Here is a 20,047-nt window from a genome sequence, read left to right as displayed (position 1 = left end):
ATAGAGGCAGGGTGGTTGTATAAGGTGCTACTGTAACATTCTGGGCAAGAATTATGAAAAGAAGAATACATAGAGTTGGAGACTTTTTTTTAAGATTTATTTGTTTATTTTATTTATTTTTGGCTGTGTCAGGTCTTAGTTGCAGCATGCGGGATCTTTGTTGACGCACGCGGGATCTTTCATTGCAGCACGTGGACTTCTCTCTAGTTGTAGCTTGTGGGTTTTCTCTTCTCTAGTTGTGGCGGGCAGGCTCCAGGGCGCGTGGGCTCTGTAGTTGTAATGTGTGGGTTCCAGAGCGCATGGGCTCTGCAGTTTGCAGCACGTGGGCTCTCTAGCTGAGGTGCAGGAGCTCCATCGTTGTGGTGTGCGGGCTGAGTTGCCCCGCGGCATGTGGGATCCTAGCTCCCTGACCAGGGATCAAACCCGTGTCCCCCACACTGCAAGGCAGACCCTTCACCACTGAACCACCAGGGAAGTCCGAGTTGGAGACATTTAAAGCATGTTATTTATTCATTAAAAATGTATTGAGGGACGGGGGAATTCCCTGGTGGCGCAGTGGTTAAGAATCCGTCTGCCAATGAAGGGAACACAGGTTTGATCCCTGGTCCAGGAAGATCCCACATGCCATGGAGCAACTAAGCCCATGCGCCACAACTACTGAGTCCACGCGCCACAACTACTGAAGCCCGCGTGCCCTAGGGCCCACGCACCACAACTACTGAGCCCATGTACTGCAACTACTGAAACCCACGTGCCTAGAGTCCATGCTCTGCAACAAGAGAAGCCACCACGGTGAGAAGCCCACGCGCCACAAGGAAGAGTAGCCCCAGCTCGCCACAACTAGAGAAAGCCTGAACACAGCAACAAAGACCCAACACAGCCAAAAATAAATTAAAAATAAATAAATAGGGCTTCCCTGGTGGCGCAGTGGTTGAGAGTCCGCCTGCCGATGCAGGGGACACGGGTTCATGCCCCGGTCTGGGAGGATCCCACATGTTGCGGAGCGGCTGGGCCCGTGAGCCATGGCCCCTGAGCCTGTGCGTCCGGAGCCTGTGCTCCGCAACGACAAAGGCCACAACAGTGAGAGGCCTGCGTACCGCCAAAAAAAAAAAAAAAAAGAATGAGATCACTAGGCAATTTAAACTAACTCCTGACTTATGCTCTCCTGAATGCACACCATGCCTTGCCTAACCTGTTGATTCTTTTCCAAGATTAAAAGAAGTAAGAATGAAGTATTTAGTAGTTAAAGAATGACTAGCTCTCTACCTCCAACAGACCCCATTAGCAATCCTGCAGGCAGATCACTCGGGTAAGATAACATCTGAAGAGTCAGCCAGCCTGCCCACAATGGAGAATGATGCAGAACCCAACCTCCTGACTTGATGATTCAGAGATTCTTCCCCCACTTTTCCCCTTAAAAACTGTCATGGCTGAGCAGAATCTTTGGAGTTGGTCTCAGGACACGAGTCCACCTTCTCCTCTGATTAAAGCAATTTCCCTTTCTACTGACACCTGCCTCTCGAATTATTGGCTTTTGAGTGGCAAGTAGCTGAACCTGAGTTCAGTAACAAAAATATTCAGGCATAAATTAAGCATTAAGTAATACCCTATGAATACTTTGTATATGGGAAATGGATTCACTTTAAGCTGATAAAACACAATTTTTACCACAAAAATTCTGCATGTAAAATGGCCATAAGCAGAGAATCTTAGAACCATAACAACCTAAGGCCAAAAAAAAAAAAGAAATGCTGAGGATTGAAATCCAGCATTTCTTTGATTTTCTTTGTTGAATTCAATTTGAAAATAAATGAATCTTTCTAGCACGCAGAAATTTTGTTTGTCTCCTTTCTGCAAGACCCTCTCCCCCCAAAAAATTCCCTTAATGACCATTTTCTCATCCAATTTAACAATGAAAAAACTCTTTAAAAAAGATCATTTCAAATATGATATATGGCAACCAGTTACACTTCCAAAAAAGTTTTTTTTCAAATCTTCCATTGGATTTCTTCTACCTCCTCTGGTCTTACCCAACACAGACCCTACAGATGTAGAAATCACAAGTGTCTCTGGCCTTCACAAACAAAAAGACATTAAAGTAGTAGGAATATTTGGGGAAGATGGTTTCCCTTTGTATATGCTACTAAAATTTAGTATATATAAAGTAAGACATTTTTATAAAGGTAACATCTTCACAAGAAAAAACACTTGGAAGTGATTAGAATATAAAGTAAAATTTTATAAGAAAAATTTTAAATCTATTCTAGATAATGCTTCAATCACTTTGCAAAATGATTGAAAAAGCCAAGTTGCAATCTTAATGAAGTTCTACAGAGGGAGCTAGCATCACAAGGAATAAATTTATAATACACAGAACTTCAAGAAGAAGACCTATTTGGTTGGAAATATTGGATTTCTAGTCATCAACATAAGCTCAGATTATCCTCTAAGGTTTTACACCTTAGCCATCAGCCAACCCCAAAAAACCACAGTATTACCTACAAACTATGGTATTTTTCTAGTAAATCATATTAAAACTAATGAAATATAACATCCACCATAAATAGTTTGTGAAGTAAATGTGTTTTAAATAATATCATTCTTCTAAAGAATTTTTTAGAATATTCTTTTTCCTAAGTCACTGAACTTAAGCAAAGTAAAAAGCAATAAAAAAGATCTGAAATCAAATTGGAACCTACCTTTCCTACTATAAGAAAAGTAATAGAGTCTCTCCAAGCCTTAGTTTCCTGTAAAATGGGAATGATTATAATACCTACCTCATAGGGTTGCTGTGAGGATTAAATTAGAGCATAAAAGTACTTAAAGTAATGTCCTCTTTCCTTGCTCTTAAGTGTTATTCAATTTTTCAATACTTTCCAAAAAGAAAACATTAATTATAGTTAGTAGAGAAAATACTAATTATATATAGTTAGTAGTTTTCAAGAACTAGATTAGCTGCTAACAGATACTAAAGTTCCCCAAAACTCCTAAATTCATATCATTCCCAAATAGTCTGACTCAATCCTTAAGGGAATATAGACCATGTTGGCATAACCCTTACATTGTTTTTCAGGTAGATATCTGTCATAGCTGCACTCTCAAAATATTCTTGTCTGTTGTAGACCAAGAAGAAAAAAGAATTCAACACAGCAATTTCTACTCTATTCAACCCATGTTGACCTGAATAAATTCACCCTATTGATACCACATAGTAAAATACTGTCAAGTAAATTATTTGTAGCAAAAGATCAATGAACTACACTTGGACTGAAAAGGTCTGGATGAAGTTTCAGGAACCACCTTACCCTTCCCCACTAAAAAAATCAAAGAAGTAGAAAGCAAAAAAGACCACCATTTTTTTCTGAACAATTTTATGCCTGAAACTCAAAAACTATATTCAGAGGGATTACGGAATAGACTAAAAGAGAAGTAGCTAATTAAAGAAACTATTTGCTTAATGGATAATAATGAAAGAGCAAAGCACTAATCTAAACCCACAGTGATATGCGACAGACAGCTAAGCTTCTCTAAGAGCCGAAGCCAGTTAAACAGTGTTTTTATAAGCATCATCATACTCAAAACAACCTACATCACAACTAACCTTTATGATTCCTTGTAGATCAAAACTTTCTCACATATATAATTTCATCTAATCCTCATTAAACCTAACAAGATAAAATGAAATTATCACTGTTTTACAAATGACGATGTTGTATTCAAGAGATTAAGTGATTAACCCAAGTATGGTAGTTTTATACTGCGTCAACTAAAAACTACAATCCCCAGAATTTCCTTCCCTATGTGGTTTTAGGTTGGGATTAGCCACAAGAGAAATTTGTGTACAATTTGGGAGGTACAAGTGAAGCAGCGGCCCTTTCACACCAAGGGTAGTTACTGGCTAGAGGTAGTGAAGACAGAAAGGTATGGGAGGAATTCCAATTTATCCTTATGTATCCCCACTCTACCTCCAGCTCACCTTTCCAACCAGGCCTAAGCCCATCACCAAATGCTCCACTGAAAACTCACAGAAGTGGTAGCTTCAAAAAGCCAACAATCCACCAACTCTCCTCACAGTTTACTCCAGCAGCTATACATTCCTAGCTGCTTCTTGAAAGCTCCAATTCATTAATCCACACAACAGGACTGGTTAGTGACTTTCCTCTAATCCTTTCTGGACCTCTACTTCCCTAGTTTTTCTTGCAATAAGTAAGGTTTAATCCCTATAATAGGTTTCTTATTTCTCATTACTCATAGCAGAATTGAATCTTACCTGATATACCAAGGATACAATCTGTGGCAAAACATACATAAACTCAGTTTCTTCTAGTGCTGAATCCAGAGCACCATACATTTCTTCAAAAACAGAAGGTGGCAATTTAGGATTAATCCTTTGAGGCTTTTAAGGTTTTACCACTAATAACATACATTTTTCATTCATCTATCATATATGCATGAATATATGACAAAGTTTAATACTAAAATTATTTCTTGTAATGAGTACTTCTTTATGTCAGAGTTAATAATTTTCTTTTAAACAATATTTAAGCAAACCTTTCGAAAGTTTCATAATCCAGTTATAACAACAGATAACAAGAAACTATGAAATCCTAGAATTCTAAAGTGAGAGCACAGTCAAAAGTTCACCAAAGGGGTGAACTCTGCTCACAGATTAGTTTAGAACCATTAATAGTTGCCTGGAATGAATTCAATCAATGCTAGTTTGGGATTCTTACAGAAGTCACCTGATGATATTAGTATAAAAAAACAAAGAGCAAAGAATTTGAACACACATTTAGTACTTATTCCTGGAGGCACAGCTTCATAAGCACAAATGGTGAATGTTATTGTAGAGCTTTTTAAAGATCAATTTAAAAAGCAATACAGTAAACAGCTACTGTACAAAGATCATGACTATATATTAAAAACTCAATTACAAAAATATTTCACAAACAACAAGAAGAACAAAAATGTTTCCCATGTAAGAGGCATCTGTATCTTAGGATAAAATGTCCAATGAAAGGATCATACGTGGAATCAAACAACTTCGATCAAAGAAGATTGCTGTGTTCTAGAGAAAAAGATTCTTCTACTGGTAACAAAGATTATGAAAATTCTGAATGTTCAAACAAATGAGAAGTAAAAAAGAAAAAAGAATTTTAAAATTATTTCACATAATATGTGGTTGTGAAACTTCTCTAAAAGCTTTTAGAGTCAACTTGGCCAAAAAGCTTTGTATTATACCATCTCCTTGGAAGAATGAGAAGTGCCTTGCATTTGGAATTCAGGTATACATAGTATACCTGACTCTCCTCAACTCACTGAATGAGTCTGAGGTGGTTTCTAAAGCATAATATAATACTGTAAAATTAATCAGCCATTGAGAGCCTTGATATAGCCATTGGGTTCATTATAATCAGTTAGTACTGGGACTTGCACTGAATATCGATCCTTTTTATTTAAAAAAATTATTGTATTTTTAGGGAGCTGCTTGGTGTGATACAAAAAGCATTTAAATGGGCATCACAAGACTTGAATTCTGGTCCAGCGCTGTCATTAAAGAGCAGTGTAACCTATAGTAAGTCACTTTATCATGTGGATCTCACCCATTCATCATAAAATATGAATAATTAGTTCTAGGGTTCATTTCTAGAATCTTAAATTCTATAATTTAAAATATGTAAAAGAAAGTGGGCCCTGAGAAAGGGATCATAAAAATGTTCATGGTATTTAAAATACTGCAGCTTTTATGAATATTGAAATCATATTAACCACTTAACCTTGTTGCTGGTCCTAGATGTTCTTTATTTCAATTTTAACTTTTCACTTCCCAGGCGTTTTTGTTCTCTTTGGCATTTGCCATGAACAAAATCTATCAGCTTTATAGGCAATCAGTTCTAACACTACTCTTACAAGACAATCTTGATATTTTCAAAGAATTACTAAGCCACACCATCAATAATAATGAATTTAAGAGCATATCAGATGTTACTGATTGTCTCTAAGGGCTCTGAACATGTTCTGAAACATGCCACTTAAATACTTAAAAATCTCCCCTGCTGGTTTAGAAATTGGCATTGTTCTCTAAGAAATTATAATATTTTTACACTGAACCAAAGATTAAGGTCTAAGAGTGTCCTTTCCAATACTCCTGCTTCATACCTCTTACATAATTCATTTATTTTCTTCCATTTCATCATAATCCTAAACCAATAAAAACTTATATATACATATTCCAAGATAAAACTTTTAAATTCAAGGGGTAATTCTAACAAAATAATTCAATTTTGACATAAAAAAATAGTCAATAAGGAGAATTCATTCAGTAACAAAAGGGAAAATATACTTCATATCTAGAACAGCATAGGGCTTCCCTGGTGGCGCAGTAGTTAAGAATCCGCCTGCCAATGCAGGGGACACGGGTTCGAGCCCTGGTCGGGGAAGACCCCACATGCCGCCGAGCAACTAAACCCATGTGCCACAACTACTGAGCCCACATGCCACAACTACTGAAGCCCATGCACCTAGAGCCCATGCTCCACAACAAGAGAAGCCACCGCAGTGAGAAGCCCACACACCACAACGAAGAGTAGCCCCCACTGGCCGCAACTAGAAAAAAGCCCGTGTGCAGTAATGAAGACCCAATGCAGCCATAAATAAATAAATAAATAAATAAATAAAACACATAAAAGTACAAAGAAAAAAATTAAAATTCACCCATTATCAATCACCCACAGATCTACTATTCTACTACAATTCTCTTTTATGATATCTACAAGCAATCTTTTTCACCTACTTAAATCATCATGATATTAAATATTTTCCTAAAAACATTTTAATAACTGCATAGAAAGAGAAAAACAAATACCGTATGCTAACACATATATATGGAATCTAAAAAAAAAAAGGTTATGAAGAATCTAGGGGCACTACGGGAATAAAGACGCAGACCTACTAGAGAATGGACTTGAGGACATGGGGAGGGGGAAGGGTAAGCTGGGACACAGTGAGAGAGTGGCATGGACATATATACATTACCAAATGTAAAATCGATAGCTAGTGGGAAGCAGCCGCATAGCACAGGGAGATCAGCTCGGTGCTTTGTGACCACCTAGAAAGGTGGGATAGGGAGGGTAGGAGGGAGGGAGATGCAAGAGGGAAGAGATATGGGGATATATGTATATGTATAGCTGTTTCACTTCGTTATAAAGCAGAAACTAACACACCATTGTAAAGCAAATATACTCCAATAAAGATGTTAAATAAAATAAAATAAAATAAATAACTGCATACTATAATTTAGTTAATTGCACTAGAAAAAGAGAACAGCTCATTTAAGATTAATCCAATAGTGTGGCACTTGCTTTTTAAGAGAATTGAAAATTTTGTGTTTTCTATAAAATGTGTATATATTAAGTATGCACATAGGTCATTTGGCTCCTAATAAGATTTAGACTCCTTTCCAACATCTTTTTTTAATTGAAATAAAGTAAGTAAAGCAAAGAGTAACCTAGAAAAGATGTGATTTTTTAGTGCTAAATAGTGACAAAAGAAAAGATCTAACCTGAAAATCTGCTTCAATCAATAAAATGTATTTTTCCTGTCATAACGCCATACAATTTTTTTTCCAGAGCACTTCCATTAGATTAAAAATTTGAGCTATTAATCTATCATCACACTACACGCCTTGAAGAGTTTCTCTAAGAATTATGACAGATTTGAGCTAAATACCTATCTCTCTTTTCCAGTCTGTGGTATGGCCTAATGATATTCATTTTTAACCATAGCTGGCAAAGATTAGGGACATCACTAATTTTCCTACACAGCTAAATATGTAGTTATGGTAGAAAAATAATAACTCCAATATACTTTTAGTGATAAATGCTAACTTATAAAATAATTACTATGTAATATATTCAAAGAGGAATAAAATCTGCAAGGACAATGACAAGAAAAAGTATATAACAATCAAATCCAGAAGATATTCCAAGTGGCTTAACATAAAAGAAAGAAAATTCTGGAAAAGTGCATATTATTTACACTCAGCTAGTATGTTTTATACCAGATACTGTTAACGAGACAGGACTGCCCTACCAAAGGTCTGCTACGGAATATCCAGAAGACATATCAGGCACTGTGAGAAAAAAAAAATCATCTATCCAAATTTAACACATTCTAGGTGAAAATATAATTTGAAACCCTCAATCTTTTGCTTCGAAATTCATAGTCATAAAGCAAGGCTGGTATTAAAATTCATGTGGCCTAAAGACAAGCAAAACTTCTTCACTGAGAACTACAAAGCACTGCTGAGAGAAATTAAAAGACAGACTAAATACTGTTAAGATGTCAATTCTCTCTCAAATAGATTCAACATCCCCATGATAATCCCAAAAGGTTTTTCTGAGGAAACTGATACACTGATTCTAAAATATATGGCAATGTAAAGGATCTAGTACATCCAAAGCAATCTTGTAAATGAAGAACAAAGTGGGAGGACTTACAGCACCTGACTTCAATACTTACTATACTGTGTGACTAGCATAAAGAGTGACAAGTAAATCAAGGGAACAGGATAAACCCATATTTCGACAGTTATTTTATTTTCAACAAAGGCAACAAAACAATTCAGTGGACAAATAAAGTCTATTCAGCAAATAGTGCTGAAATAACTAGATATCCATATAGATAAAGGAGAATGAACATTGGAATCTACCTCACATCATATACAAATATTAATGCATAATAGATCATAGACCTAAACAAAACAGCTCAAATCATACAGTTTTTAAAGAAAAATATAAATAAGAGTATCTTCATAAATTGAGGGCAAAGGTTTTTTAGATGAACAAAGTAATAATCATAAAGGTAAAAAGTGATAAATTAGACTAAAAATTTAAAACTTGCTTATCAAAAGGCACTATTAAGAAAAAATGGTAAGCCTGGGATTGGAGGAAAAAATTGTAAAACATACATCTGACATTGACTGGTATCCAGAATATATAAAGAATTCCAACAAGTCATCAATAAAAGGAGAAAACAATCTAATTTTTTTCATCAGCAAAAGATGTGAACAGACTCTTCACCAAAGAAAATATACATGGCCAATAAGCTAATGAAAAAGTACTCAATATCATTAGTCATCATGGAAATGCAAATTAAACCAGTCTGAGATACCACTACATATCCACCAGAATAGCTAAAATTAGCAAGACCAACAAATACCAAATGTTGATGAGGATGTAGAGCAACTAGAACTCTCATATATTGCTGGTAGGAATGTAAAACGGTACCACTTTAAAAGAAAATCTAGTAGTTCCTCATAGAACCAAATATACTATTACCCTAGTGACTCAGCAGCAAATCTATTCCTGAGTAATTATCCATGAGAAATAAAAATATGTTCACAAAGACTTATACAAAAATATTAACAGCAACTTTATTCATAGTATCCAGATGAAAGGAAACAGCCTAGACGTCCACCAATAAGAAAACAGATAAATCATGGAATGTTAATCAGCAATAAAAAAAATTAACTAATACATGAAAGAATCTAAAAAATATTATACTGAGTGAAATAAGTATTATATAAAACGTAACGTACATATGATTCCATTAATAAGAAATTCCAGAACAGGAAAAACTTAATCTATAGTAGAAAAAAAAACATAATAAGGGTTACCTCTCGGAGGGTAGGAGCAGAGAGTGACTACAAAGAGGCATAAGGGAATTTCTTGATAGAGAACTGGGTTATGAACATTTATGCACTTTTCAAAACTCAGCAAATGTACACTTAAGATTTGTGCATTTCACTGTATGAAAATATTTACAGGTAAAGGCAAAAAATTCTAAACTACTGAATTCTAGGTGATGGTATGCATGTTGAAGTATTTATGGGGAAACATACTGATGTCTGCAATTTACTTTTGAAATGCACTCAAAAAGCAGATGAAGTAATGGATAGACAAAAGAATGGATAAGGTGAAAAAGAGAGTAAAATGTTAATGATAAAATCTAGGTGGCGAATATATGGGTAATTATATACTATACATTTAAAATTTTTCATAATAAAATCTAAGAAAAAAATCAGTCTATCCATGAGAGTGAACTATATCACAGACAGCTAAAGAAACTATAAATGAATTAACACATTCATATGGGTTACATATTAAATAATATGAAAATATTCACACTATTGCAGTTTTCTGGTATTTTTAATATTGGTCATAGTCTCCGAGGGCCAAAGGAACCTCTAGGTTGACTACCTAATTCCCAAAACAAAAAAGTTCTGTTACCAAACCTATAAGTAAGCAACCAACCAATGGTACAGTTATAATCACCTACCCTCACTGACTAGGCAGTAAAGAAAGAAATTATATAAAATTCCTTAACAATAAATTTGAGAACCGACGATGGAGATTATAATCAAATGAAGACATAACAAATATAAAAATACTGATGAAAGGCTAGCATAACAATGGGATATATCAACTCTAGGAACTCTTAAATCCTTTTCTTACACATTGAGCCTACCATTTTACGATTAACATTTACTATAATCTCTTCTATAAGACAGAAGAAAGAAAATAATTTGGAAAGATTCAGGACAGTGTTTGTAAATAGAACCTTAAAAAGTACTCAGAAAAATCATTACTTAACCTTGAGAAGAAAATAATAGTCTTGAAGCACTCAATCTACAGAAAAAGTTATTCTCCATAACTTGAGTACAAATGAAGATTACATTTAAACTAAACCATGAGGGACTTGAGTTAGATATTAAAATATCTTTAACATAAGAGAGTGTCAAACATTAAGGAAACTCCCAAGGAAGTTTGTAAAATTCACCCATGTATTTATAAAAAGGATAGATAGAACGTTGACTATCATCAATAATAAGCGCAGTCCGTACAACACTGTAAATCAACTATACTTCAATTAAAAAATAATAATAATAAGTGAGGTCCAACCTGTAGACGTAGTTAGCCTCAAATTCCTCAAACTTAATTCTACATTATTATTTGACATTAGGTGTTTCAATAATAATTACAATTATCAGAACTTTCTTACTGCACAATGGAGAAAAAAAGTAGCCTACTAGAAAACAGAAGCATATACTTTATTTTAGCTTCCCTCTTTGGACAAACCTATGATATTGAAAAGAGATGAAATTTTTTTTTTAAGATTTTTTTTTTGACGTGGACCATTATTTTTTAAGTCCTTAATGAATTTGTTACAATACTGCTTTTGTTTTTTATGTTTTCGTTTTTTAGCCCTGAGGCAAGTGGGATCTTAGCTCCCTGACCAAGGTCGAACCCACACCCCCTGCGTTGGAAGGCGAAGTCTTAACCAATGGACCGCCAGGGAAGTCCCTGAGATGAATTTTTAAAACTCCCAAGTCTGTAATTTTTAACTAAAAACCTCACAGTTCCTGTGAGGTAGTAATCTTTTTAGATACTACCACAGGGCAGAAAAATAGCAACAGAGATATCCCAGAATCATGTATACAGCTAACCTACCCGAAAGATAGGATCCTACAAACATTAAAATTTTTTAAAGGAACAAAATTTTATTTATATTTAAAGTGCTTTACCTTGTGCTAAACAGAGTTAGGCATTTACTTTTTCATAAGACAACGAACAAAATCATATTTCTCCACCTTAAGCAAAGGGTGGAAGTCAACTGAGCAAGAGCCAAAATTAACAATGACAATTTAACATTTTATCTGGGGAAAGAAGATGAAACGACCTATTTCCGAATATGCCCTTAGTCTAGAGGATGGGATACAATACTCCATATTCTAATGTGTGCATAGGAACAATTATTTCCTGTGTTAACCTTATGTAGTATAAATTATCCTAATCCTATTAGGATTAAGGTCATAATATTGATTACATCTTTATATTTTATACCACACAGAGTTTTAAAAATCAGATTGTTTACATGTATCTACTCCATAGACAGAGTAAATTATGTACAACCTAGGGTTTAATGCACTTACAGTTCCTTGTGTTTCTCTTCAGCCAAGATTTGGTCATTCAGTTTAAGAGAATACCTGTTAACACAGAAACAAAAATATACTGGTCATATAAACATACGTTTGCCTCATGGACATCTGACTGTGATATCAACATACAGCCAGTTGACCCCTATCAAATAAACACTACTACACTGTTAACAGGTCTCTATCTTAATTGATAAAACATTTAAAACTGCCTAAGTTCTTTTTTTTTTAGTATTTATTTATTTATTTAGGATGCACCGGGTCTTAGTTGAGGCACGTGGGACCTTCATTGCAGCATGCAGTATCTTTTAGTTGCAGCATGCAGACTTCTTAGTTGCAGCATGCATGTGGGATCTAGTTCCCTGACTAAGGATCGAACCCAGGCCCCCTGCATTGGGAACACGGATACCCACTGCACCACCAGGGAAGTCCCCCAAAGTGCCTAAGTTCTTTGATGGTCTATTAGTCACTTCCACAGACACCACCTCAAGAACTAAAGGGAGATGAACTTGATCATGCTTTAAAAATATGAGTTATCGGGCTTCCCTGGTGGCACAGTGGTTGAGAGTCTGCCTGCCGATGCAGGGGACACAGGTTCGTGCCCCGGTCCGGGAAGATCCCACATGCCACGGAGCGGCTGGGCCCGTGAGCCATGGCCGCTGAGCCTGCGCGTCCGGAGCCTGTGCTCCGCAACGGGAGAGGCCACAACAGTGAGAGGCCCGCGTAATGCAAAAAAAAAAAAAAAAAAATGTGAGTTATCTTCAATATTCTTCTGCAGTGAATCATCTGTTACTTTCACGCAGCAGTTCAAAATTCAAGAGACTACTAAAATGTTAAGTATTTAATAGTTCACAAAACAATATGAAGTTATTCTTTTATTAAATACATAGCAAACATCTATGTGTACCAAACTATGTACTAGGTAGTGAGACATATGAGGAAAAGTAAGTTTTGGAGTTCTTGACTAAACCATTTACTAGCTTAATGACCACAGCCAATTCTTTCACCTCTTTAAGTCTAAGTTTCCCTGGCTATAAAATAGAGGCTACCATAAATATTAGAACAGGGATCTTCCAATATCATATATTTATACTACTGAAGGTAAACAGACTCTCTGAGGAGTACACTGAAATAGATAAACAACAATGGACAGGTCTTCAATTTCCACTTGTATTCATTCCTTTCCTAAAACTAATCTGCCTGACAATGGATCAGAGGTCTAAACGGAGAGGTCATCCAAATTCTCCTCACTTGACTCCCCTTCCACAAGTCTTTACTCACTTTATAAAAAGAATGGCATACCTCTTGTCCATCCTGAATGAAACCAAACTGCATTGCCTAGATATAAAAATCTCTGAAGTATTAAACAAGGAATGATTCATAATATTTTGTCTGCAAAGCCTTCTTTAACTTAAATTACTACAAACTGACTACAGGGCTTCCTGTTCTATAATTACTGTAAAGAATGAAGATAGAAATTAAAAATGAGTAATTGTGATAGGATGTTCTATTTTCAGGTATATTATAGAATGGGGCAGAAGTTGGTTACAATTTTCATTTTAAAAGTTCATCATTTCTAGCCTATGTTCATCATCAAAGATTACATTACCTTTCAGGGAGAGTTCTGTGAAGCAAAGCTCAGAGAGTTTCTAAAAAGAACAAGAAAGACAGTTCTTCCAAGCAACACACTTTTTTTTTTTTTTGCGGTACTTGGGCCTCTCACTGTTGTGGCCTCTCCCGTTGCGGAGCACAGGCTCCGGACGCACAGGCTCAGTGGCCATGGCTCACGGGCCCAGCTGCTCTGAAGCATGTGGGATCTTCCCGGACCGGGGCACGAACCCATGTCCCCTGCATCGGCAGGGGGACTCTCAACCACTGCGCCACCAGGGAAGTCCCAAGCAACACACTTTTAAAACAAGTCTCCTTGCCTTCCATTTATCTACCAAGGATTAAATATCAAACATGGCTGTCACAGGAACACAAATCAAATCATTTATTTGAACTGAAAAATAAAGTCAGACTTCTTAGATCATGAAAGTCAATCTGATTGTTTTGACAATGAAAGAACAGTTTTGCCAGCAAGGTTCCAAGGCAGACAATGGCTTTAAACTGAATAAATGGCTTTGGTTAAAACATGTTTAAGGCAAAAAAAAAAAAAAACATCTTTAAGTCATCTGGTAAAAACATCTTATCAAAAAAATATCCTTTTGACATAGGTATACTGAAGTTAACAATATTTAGCTTTTCTCAATAGCTCCTGAACAATGCCTATAAGTAAAACGCTAATAGATATAATTACTACCTAATATAATTATATTAAGAAGACTTAATAAAGCCTTTTTTGGTATACATCCCAGAACTGCATGTCTCTAATGACTCTAATGATCCTGGCAAGTCAGGTGGTTTCTAGTCTTTGCTTTCAACGAAACTGAAGAAGGACTTAATCAAATTACCAGCTGACAGATAAACAAAAATAATTTTGATGATAAATCATTTGATGACAGAAGAGTTCAAATAACTGGGTGACAACTACTGAAACAAAACTGTGCATTACCATTCAATTAATTATGTAAACAAATTGCTCAGGATTTACACCTCTTGAAGAAAAAAGGGGGAAATAAAATTGATGCTGACCATTGTCTTACTGCAGCATTGAGTATTATTTATCTACAAAAGGTTGAATTAATTGAAAAACATTGAAGATCAGCTTCACCCATCTCATTCAAACATGCATTTCCAATAACTTATTTTCTTGTTTAATAATGATTTAACATTTTAATACATTTATGTTGTTTTACTAACTATATGCTAATTACAATTTAAAATCTAGGAAATTTCTTTTAAACTTGACTTCACATATATATATGTTGCAGAGACATACAATAGGGTGATCAATATGCATGAAAGGCTTTCATGCATAAAAATATATTGCCTTCATAATGTATGCATAGTATAGTACATGCAAAACATAATCCATGCATAAAAATACACCACATAAGGATAAAATCTGGTGGGGAAAAGTGTGATAGAGATACGAATTTAAACAGAGAAAGGAATATAAATTTTTTAAATGTTTAAAAAGAGCCTGTTTGTGTCTTTTTATAAATGAATCATGGTAGGTATCAAACCACAATAGTATTTAGCATGCACTAAGAGTGATTTATCAGTTTTATTTAACATTACAATATAAAAATCATAAATATTAACTTAATGAGTGAGGAAGTACTTGTTCATCAAAACATTTTTATGGGGCTTCCCTGGTGGCGCAGTGGTTGAGAGTCCGCCTGACGATGCAGGCGACATGGGTTCGTGCCCCGGTCTGGGAAGATCCCACATGCCGCGGAGCGGCTGCGCCCGTGAGCCATGGCCGCTGAGCCTGCACGTCTGGAGCCTGTGTTCCGCAATGGGAGAGGCCACAACAGTGAGAGGCCCGCGTACCGCAAAAAAAAAAAAAAAAAAAAAAATTTTTATGGAAGCTAAAAAGTTTCAACCCGTGGATTTGATGATATCTATGTCTTGGCAAAGTGCTTGGTACATATAAAATAGGAACTCAATGTTACTTTCCTTCTTTCTCTAGCTGGTTAGTAAAAGAGAAAGAACAAACATTTCTTGCCCTTAAGGACCTCACAATTCAGTAGACAAATCAGAATAAAAGTAACTGCTCATAGTGTGATAAGTATTACAATAAAGTTAAGTATAATGTATAATGTTTATTATAATAAAGAAAAGAGGTAGTAATAAGTCTCCTTCATAAGAGAGTCAAAAAACGGACAGCTTTTATCTGTTGCCCAACTTTCTCTTCCTCTCCTATTTCATCTCTTCTTTGCTCCTTCCCCATGAACAACCTTCCCTTTTAAAGTCTGAGGACAAGAATTTGAAGGCAATAGTGAAGGTGGCCCGTAAAAAAGATCCATAGTATAGGCAAGAAGCAGACTAGGATAGCCTAATTGTTCTCAAATCACCCAAAGGGAAATTCTACTCGCCAGATTCACAGAGTACATCTTCAGGTCCTCAACAATAAATCTGCAAGAATCCATTTTGCACTATCCTCCAGGCAAATTAGTTCTCTAACCCCAAACTTCAAAAGGTTCAGTCTTCCCATAGTATTTCTGTCTCTGATCTGATTTTCCCCTGCCCCAAACCAGGGAATTTTCCATCAGATCTCAATAACCTTTACATTTCTTCATCTTTGCTGCTTTTTATCAATTTTATCTTGCTTATCTCCTCCTTGACTCTTGCACCCTTCTTCTGAAGAACCTGACCTATACATATACTACCCAGAATCAGCCAGACTGCTAGGTTTGAGGACACAGTTATATACTAAAAGGACTGCCTCAAATTTATTTCGGAAGTAGGCAAGATATAAATTAGAATTATAAATGTAAAAGTAAATACACCATCAGGTCCATAATTCTTACTAATGAAATGGAGCTATTTCTCACTGAAACATTTAATGTTAATGTTTGTTTGTTAAATGTCTGTTTAAATGTGGGGCTATAATTATATGTAGTTCTTATTTTCATTTAATGTATGCTGTTCTGCCAACCTAAGTGCTGTTGGCAGAAAAAAAAGATACACAGCCTTTTGAATCTATTACATTTAACTTATTCTCTGAGTATTCAGTTTTAAATTAATAAACGTCAAAAGGAAAATTCAACTTAGTAGGAAGTAGAAAGTAGAGCGCTATACTTCAACTTTCTACTACGTCTTTTCCAGAATAATACAAAGCACAGACTATTTTTTAGTTGGGTTTTGTTTCCTAAAAACATGATTAAACCGATGTTCTGCTTTTATACCCATTTCTTGATTCAAACATGAACATAGTCCCTAAAAAAGCCAGAGACAGCAAAATGGTATAGTGGTAGTTCTCAACCTTTTTTCTACCTGAATTTACCAGAAGGAAAAGAAATACACACCAATCAGCAGGAAATGAGGAAGCAGGAGAGAGCACAGGGAAGGGCCCTCTTTACCCTGCCTCTAGTCTCCACAAAGAGAGCCTCTGAGTCAATGAAACTACATTAGATTGAAAGTCAAAGACCTGTGTCATTGTCCTGATTCTGCCATTAAGTAGACAAGCCATTTAATTTCTCTAAAGAGGATAAAACTACCTATGTGACAGGGTTGCTATGTGGATCAAAAAAGATAATACGTCAGGGGGCTTCCCTGGTGGCGGTGCAGTGGTTAAGAATCTGCCTGCCAATGCAGGGGACACGGGTTCGATCCCTGGTCTGGGAAGATCCCACATGCCGTGGAGCAACTAAGCCCATGTGCCACAACTAATGAGCCCGTGTGCCACAACTACTGAAGCCTGCACCCCTAGAGCCTGTGCTCCGCAACAAGAGAAGCCACTCCAATGAGAAGCCCACGCACCGCAAGGAAGAGTAGCCCCCACTCGCCACAACTAGAGAAAGTCCCCGGGCAAAAAGACCCAACACAGCCAAAGATAAATAAAATAAACAAATTTTTAAAAAACAAAAAAAAAGATAATACTTGAAAAGGGCCCAGCACATTATTTAACAGATATAAAGGCTCACCCCTCCCCCCTTTCTTGGAATGCCTCCACCTCTACCAAATGAATAATTAAATTAGCTCAAAAGTAGATTGGTGCGGGGGGGGGGGGGGGGGGGGGGGGAGTTGTTAAAGTATTTCACTTGTTTTGAAACAACTGCACAACTACAAATTTCCATTAAGGAAACATCAGACAGTTGTATACAAGGATGTCAACTAGAGCATAATTTATGGAAAAGTAAAACTGTAAACTATTACACCATCCAAAACGTACCCAACTGCATCAGTAAATTACAGTTCAACCATGGGGAAATGGTTCAATATTGTTTTTTTTAAAAAAAAGGAGAGGGATTTCCCTAGTGGTCCAGTGGGTAAGTCTCCATGCTCCCAGGGCAGGGGGCCCAGGTTTGATCCCTGGTCGGGAAACTAGATCCTGCACACATGCTGCAACTAAGAGTTTGCATGCCGCAAGTAAGAAGTCCGCATGCCACAAATGAAAAAAAAAAAAAATCCTGGAACTTCCCTGGTGGCACAGTGGTTAAGAATCCACCTGCCAATGCAGGGGACACGGGCTCAATTCCTGGTCCGGGAAGATCCCACATGCCACAGAGCAACTAAGCCTGTGCGTCACAACTACTGAGCCTGCGTGCCACAGCTACTGAAGCCCGCAGCCTAGAGCCCGTGCTCCGCAGCAAGAGAAGCCACTGCAATGAGAAGCCCGCGCACCGATGAAGAGTAGCCTCCACTCACTGAAACTAGAGAAAGCCCATGAGCAGCAACGAAGACCCAACGCAGCCAAAAATAAGTAAATAAAATAAACAAATTTATAAAAAAAAAAATCCCGCATGCCACAACTAAGACCCAGCGCGGCCAGAATGAATGAATAAATGAATGAATGAATACTTTTTTTTAAAAAAAAAGAAAAAGCTTGCAATATACTCCCAAAAAGAATTGGAAACATATATATCAAAATATTATATATCATTGCATATGATTTTTATTTTTTTCTTTGTGTTTTTAAAATGTACATAATAAGGATATTATTTTGAAATTAGAAAAACTATATTAAAAACAATTACATACAACACTTTAGAATGTGGTTATGATACTCATCCGGATACAGTTTCCACTTAAACTTTTCAACCAATGAACTTGTAAGCCTCCAAAGATTACATGAAAACTTTTCTTGTACAAAAAAATTTAAATAAATTTAATTTAAATACTTTATTATATAAATATTGACAGCAACAGGTGACAAGTAAGTAGGAAGAAGGGAAGTGGGAAGGGAGGGAGAGGGAGGGGTAGAAGGGACACAGGAGGAGGGGAGAGGAGAAGGAGGAGAAATACTTCCCTCAATCCTGTCTGAGCTATTTAAGGAAGACACTCTTGAAGCAAAGAAAGAATAAAATCCAATAATGGCATTCCTACCATGGGCAATGGGAAAATGGTATTATTATTTAGGTTTATAATTAAGTATCAGAACACATAAATAAAATGTATTAATACATTATAGATAACTATTGAGATACGCCAGAACAACAGTAGTGTACAACTAACAGTAATAAAACAAAGTTTGGGCCTTTTGTAAGAAACTGAAACAGACACTATTTATTCAGATGTGTTCTTTCCCTGAAGATTAGCATAACTTAGAATTTCAGGCTCAGAAAGGTCCTTGAAGAGACTGTGAAGTCCAGAACAGCCCAGTCATAAACGAAATGCCCTACCAATGTCACAGATAGTAATGTCAAGCTAAGACTTGCTATATAGCAGGATGATAATAAAATATTCCATAAATACTTGCAACTAAGATTGCCCTGTGAGAATTAAATGAGTAAAATTCTAGAAATCTACAAATATTACCATATAAACCAAAGAACCCTAATGGTTCCTGTTAAGTTTTATAAAGTTGACAGAATCAATCATACAGATAGTGTGGATATAGTGAGATTTTAAACAACGTAACATGTTTAAATGGCTCTTGCAATTGTAAAATAAAAGTTGATTCAAACATATTAGAGGGACTTCCCTGGTGGTCCAGTGGGTAAGACTCCACACTCCCAATGCAGGGGCCCTGGTCTGATTCCTGAACTAGATCCTGCATGCATGCTACAACTAAGAGGTTGCATGGTGCAACTAAGAAGTTCACATGCCACAACTAAAGATCCCACATGCCGCAACGAAGATCCCGCATGGTGCAACTAAGACCCAGTGCAGCCAAAATAAATAAATATTTTTTTATAAAAACATATTAGAGGGAATTCCCTGGCAGTCCAGTGGTTAGGACTCTGTGCTTTCACTGCCCGGGGGCCAGGTTCAATCCGTGGTCAGGGAACTAAGATCCTGCAAGATGCGCGATGCAGCCAAAAAAAAAGCAAATTAAAAAAAAAAAAAAAACATATTAGAAAGCACAGAGAACTATATTCAATATCCTGCGATAAACCATAATGGAAAAGAATATTAAAAAAGGAAGGTATATATATGTATAACTGAATCACTTTACTGTACAACAGTAATTAACACAACATTATAAATCAACTATACTTC

The 20,047-nt window shown here is 36.2% G+C and overlaps 1 protein-coding gene and 1 long non-coding RNA gene across 9 annotated transcripts in view; one reads left to right on the top strand and one right to left on the bottom strand.

Moving 5' to 3' along the window:
- Positions 1–20,047, top strand: part of LOC125961101 (uncharacterized) — a 259,744-nt gene that overhangs the window by 57,346 nt on the left and 182,351 nt on the right. The gene's annotated exons all lie outside the window — the stretch shown is intronic.
- The window catches only part of ADK (adenosine kinase), a 485,652-nt gene that overhangs the window by 405,111 nt on the left and 60,494 nt on the right, over positions 1–20,047 (bottom strand). For 5 of the 8 annotated variants that reach the window (XM_033434179.2, XM_004273086.3, XM_033434178.2 and 2 more), the window contains one exon: positions 11,993–12,046. The exons of the other annotated variants lie outside the window; for them this stretch is intronic. In XM_033434179.2, the coding sequence (XP_033290070.1) occupies positions 11,993–12,046 (54 nt within the window). The remainder of the gene's footprint in view (positions 1–11,992; positions 12,047–20,047) is intronic. 8 annotated transcript variants of the gene reach the window in all.

This window comes from Orcinus orca, chromosome 14, assembly GCF_937001465.1.
Source record: "Orcinus orca chromosome 14, mOrcOrc1.1, whole genome shotgun sequence".
Taxonomy (NCBI): domain Eukaryota; kingdom Metazoa; phylum Chordata; class Mammalia; order Artiodactyla; family Delphinidae; genus Orcinus; species Orcinus orca.
This window is presented reverse-complemented; position numbering and strand designations above follow the sequence as displayed.